Here is a 3,675-nt window from a genome sequence, read left to right as displayed (position 1 = left end):
GGGACTTGGGCTGTGCCGGGCACAGCTGTGTGTGCATCTCTGCCTGGGATTACCGGGGTCCGGTGCTGGCTCCGCTGCGGTGTGACCCTGAGGTGCGCGGTGTGACAGACACTGGCGTTGAAAAACGGTTACGGCGAGTGGCAAAGTGACGGCCCCCAGCCTGGCCTCGCAGCTGATGGGGCCGGTCAGGCCCGGCTCCGTGCGGGGGGACTGTGCCGGGCACAGCTGTGTGTGCATCTCTGCCTGGGATTACCGGGGTCCGGTGCTGGCTCCGCTGCGGTGTGACCCTGAGGTGCGCGGTGTGACAGACACTGGCGTTGAAAAACGGTTACGGCGAGTGGCAAAGTGACGGCCCCCAGCCTGGCCTCGCAGCTGATGGGGCCGGTCAGGCCCGGCTCCGTGCGGGGGGAGCTTCCCTACCCTGTGACTGCCCTGGCGCCACCGGTACCTGCCCGAGCGTATCCCCTCCAAGTGCTCCGCTCGTGTTGCTAACTGGCAAAAAGACTTAGAAATGAGTAGTTCACATACCTGCAGAGACAGGAAAGGTTCTGTCCTTGGAGAGACAGCTAAGTTTTTCATCTTTTAGCCGTTCGATACAGTGAAGTTTGTTTCTCCTTTCAGATGATTGAACCGCTTGTGACTACTGAAGCTCAGGAACTGCTGTACCAGCTCACAGCCCTGTTGGAACAGGAGTTGAGATGTCAGCCAAATGCCTCTGGCCTGAGACTCATTGAATCCGCTCACGATAATGGCCTCCGAATGACTGCAAGTCTGCGGGACTTTGAAGTGAAAGATCTCCTCAGCTTAACTCAGTTCTTTGGCTTCCATACAGAGACATTTTCACTAGCTGTGAATTACTTGGATAGATTCGTGTCAAAAATGAAGGTAAGGCTTTTTAAAGTATAAGATCTCAGCCACCAGCTTCTACTCGCTGCAAGCTTGTTCCTATTATAAGTTAGAACGTCTTGGTTTTAGGTGGCTAAAGGTTAAGCTCCTTTCAGAGGTTCTAATTGTGCAGGAACTTAAAAATGGCTTTCCCTGCTCAGATTTTAGTATTGTTAAGAAATCCGTTTCCTCTGGAGAAGGAAGAGGGCATCAGATTCGACTTGAGGATGCCCGTAGGGTTGGAAATGCAGGCTGCATTAAGGGATTAGATCAAGACAGATAATCTTGCCTGTTGCACGTACACAAGAATACCTTAAATTACTTATTTTACTGCTGTTTCAACCTGTCTTTAAGCCTCACGTGTATCAAGAGGCTTGATGCTGTTCAGCACTCAAAATCCTGTAAAACATTTGGTTAGCACTCCGTTCTACCCTGTGTATGTGGCATGCTAACTTGAGTTGCTTTTTTACCATCTAATGAGACAAGATTACCACTACACTATTTGTTCAAGATTAAAAGTTCGTTTTCATTGTGTGTTAAAATAAAAATGAGAAAGCAAGGTGGAGCAGATAGGCAAATGATAACTAGAAATACTTCTGAATCAAAAATAAGCTTTAGAAATGGGAACTATAATGCCTGTGGAATAAAATAAGTCTGTTTATAGATGTATATGTACATATCTGTGTAAATATACACACACTATATGTATATAAAAAATAGTTTAAAAAGCCCGTTTTTTTGCATAACCCATTATGTACAACACTTTAAATCTTAAAAGCTTCTGATTAGGCTATTAGAGAAACTCATTAAGAAACCATTTCTACCTCAACCAAAATATATTGTTCCACAATCTTGCTTTTTAGATGAATGAGGCAGAACTTGTAGTGAACCAAAGGCCTTCCTCTGTGAAAATAACATCAATTTACTTTTCTTTAGGTGCAGCCTAAGCACTTGGGCTGTGTTGGACTCAGCTGCTTCTACTTGGCTGTGAAGGCATCAGAAGAAGAGAGAAATGTGCCCTTAGCCACTGACTTAGTTCGAATAAGCCAGTACAGGTTCACTGTTTCCGATATGATGAGGATGGAGAAAATCATATCGGAGAAGCTGTCTTTTAAAGTCAAAGCTACAACAGCCTTCCAGTTTCTACAACTGTATCATTCACTCATTCATGAGAATTTAAGCTGTGAAAGGTAAAATATCTCGTAGGTATTTTGCTATGACTGCATATGAACAAGAAGCCTATGTAGAAAAGTAAGCAGGGAAACTACTCAACTAGTTTGCCTTTCTGTACTTAAAAAGCCCACAGACTTTCTCACTTATTGGTAAATATAATAAATGTGAGTATCTGGGGTTTAGCATTGTTTAAATTTTAAATGTTGTTTGCATAAAGCAATCTAAAGAGTGTTGTGCTCTGAGCCAAAAACCAAACTTGCTCAATAGTAGTGCTATAATCTCTGCTTTTGCTGCACTAAGTATTGCCTCATTGCAAAGATTGCAATATCTGGTTTAGAAAGATTTCTTCCACTATTAAGCATTAAAATTCCTTGTTGGTAAGGCTCTTTTCACAGTGCAGCTCTCCCCAGCGTAGCACGAGATTTCTTTTTGCTGTTAGGACTGCCAAAGCCGAGCACCTGTTTGAGTGTTACCCTAGAACTTCTGGGACAAATGAGGGTTTTGTTTAGATGACCAACATTGTTGCTGCTTCTCAGAGTTCCTAGCGTGGGGCTGTCCTTACTGTGCTTGCATTCTTCTTATACCTTCACTCATCTGTTTTATTACAGGAGGAAATGCCTTAATTTTGAGAGACTTGAGACGCAGCTTAAGGCATGTCACTGCAGACTCGTGTTTTCTAAAGCCAAGGTAAATGTTTTAAAAGCTCAGACAATGAGACTGCTGAAACTTAAAGCAGTGTTTAAAAATGTTTTCTCTCTCTCTCTCTCCAGCCTTCAATCTTGGCACTGTCTGTTCTGGCACTAGAGATTGAAGAACAAAAACTGCTGGAGCTGACAGAGGCACTGGAGTTTCTGCAGTTGCACTCCAAGGTGTGTGTAGATAAAGTTTCAGGGGAGGAAGGAATTAAAATGCATGCAAGGGCCTACACACAGGGGAAGGAGGAGATCCATTCGCATACTGGTTTCTTTTGTGGCTTTGTTTTTTTTCTATTTTGCTTGGGATCTTTGGCTTCCTATCTTATGTGAAGAAGCTGAATATATTAAATAAGGATGAATTATTAACGTATAAGATTCTGTCTTGCTATTTAGATAAACAGCAGAGATTTGACCTTCTGGAAGGAACTGGTGTTAAAGTGCCTTACAGAATATTCCTCGAGCAAGTGTTCCAAACCAAACGGGCAGAAACTAAAATGGATCGTGTCTAGACGTACAGCACGGCAGCTTAAACGTAGCTACTACAGAATAACACACCTTCCTACAATTCCAGAGACCAGCTCATAATAGGTAACTCCTGGCAAGACCAACTTCTGATAACGTAGAAGTAATTGGCTGTTAACTGCCTCAAAGTTACTCGTTCCATATAGGTAACCTCTTGTAAATAAATGTAGTAGCCCTGTCATAGAGACTGGTGTATGTTCATGCTTGAGCCAGTGCTGTGCCTGTAGTGGCAACCTAATATATGAACACTGGAGAAAGAACTGATCTTCTGGTGTGCTGTGGAAGCAGAAGTGTGTTCTGCAAACATTGGGACCTCATTAAAACTGCAACGTGGAGTAAAACTGGTAAAAAGGCACAGAAAAATCTTGGCTTGCTCCTATCCTAGAAAGAATCAGCTAAG

General features: G+C 43.4%; 1 protein-coding gene across 1 annotated transcript; it reads left to right on the top strand.

The window, feature by feature from the left end:
- The first annotated feature begins 621 nt into the window (after positions 1–621).
- On the top strand, positions 622–3,338 carry CCNG1 (cyclin G1). The gene is made up of 5 exons (XM_010188217.1): positions 622–885; positions 1,822–2,075; positions 2,667–2,745; positions 2,829–2,927; positions 3,147–3,338. The coding sequence occupies exons 1-5, from the start codon at positions 622–624 to the stop codon at positions 3,336–3,338; spliced, it is 888 nt and encodes a 295-aa protein (XP_010186519.1).
- Positions 3,339–3,675: the final 337 nt, after the last annotated feature.

Source organism: Mesitornis unicolor, unplaced genomic scaffold (assembly GCF_000695765.1).
Source record: "Mesitornis unicolor isolate BGI_N332 unplaced genomic scaffold, ASM69576v1 scaffold9657, whole genome shotgun sequence".
NCBI classification, from domain to species: domain Eukaryota; kingdom Metazoa; phylum Chordata; class Aves; order Mesitornithiformes; family Mesitornithidae; genus Mesitornis; species Mesitornis unicolor.
The sequence above is the reverse complement of the archived record's forward strand: the minus strand, read 5'-3'. Positions and strand labels throughout refer to the sequence as shown.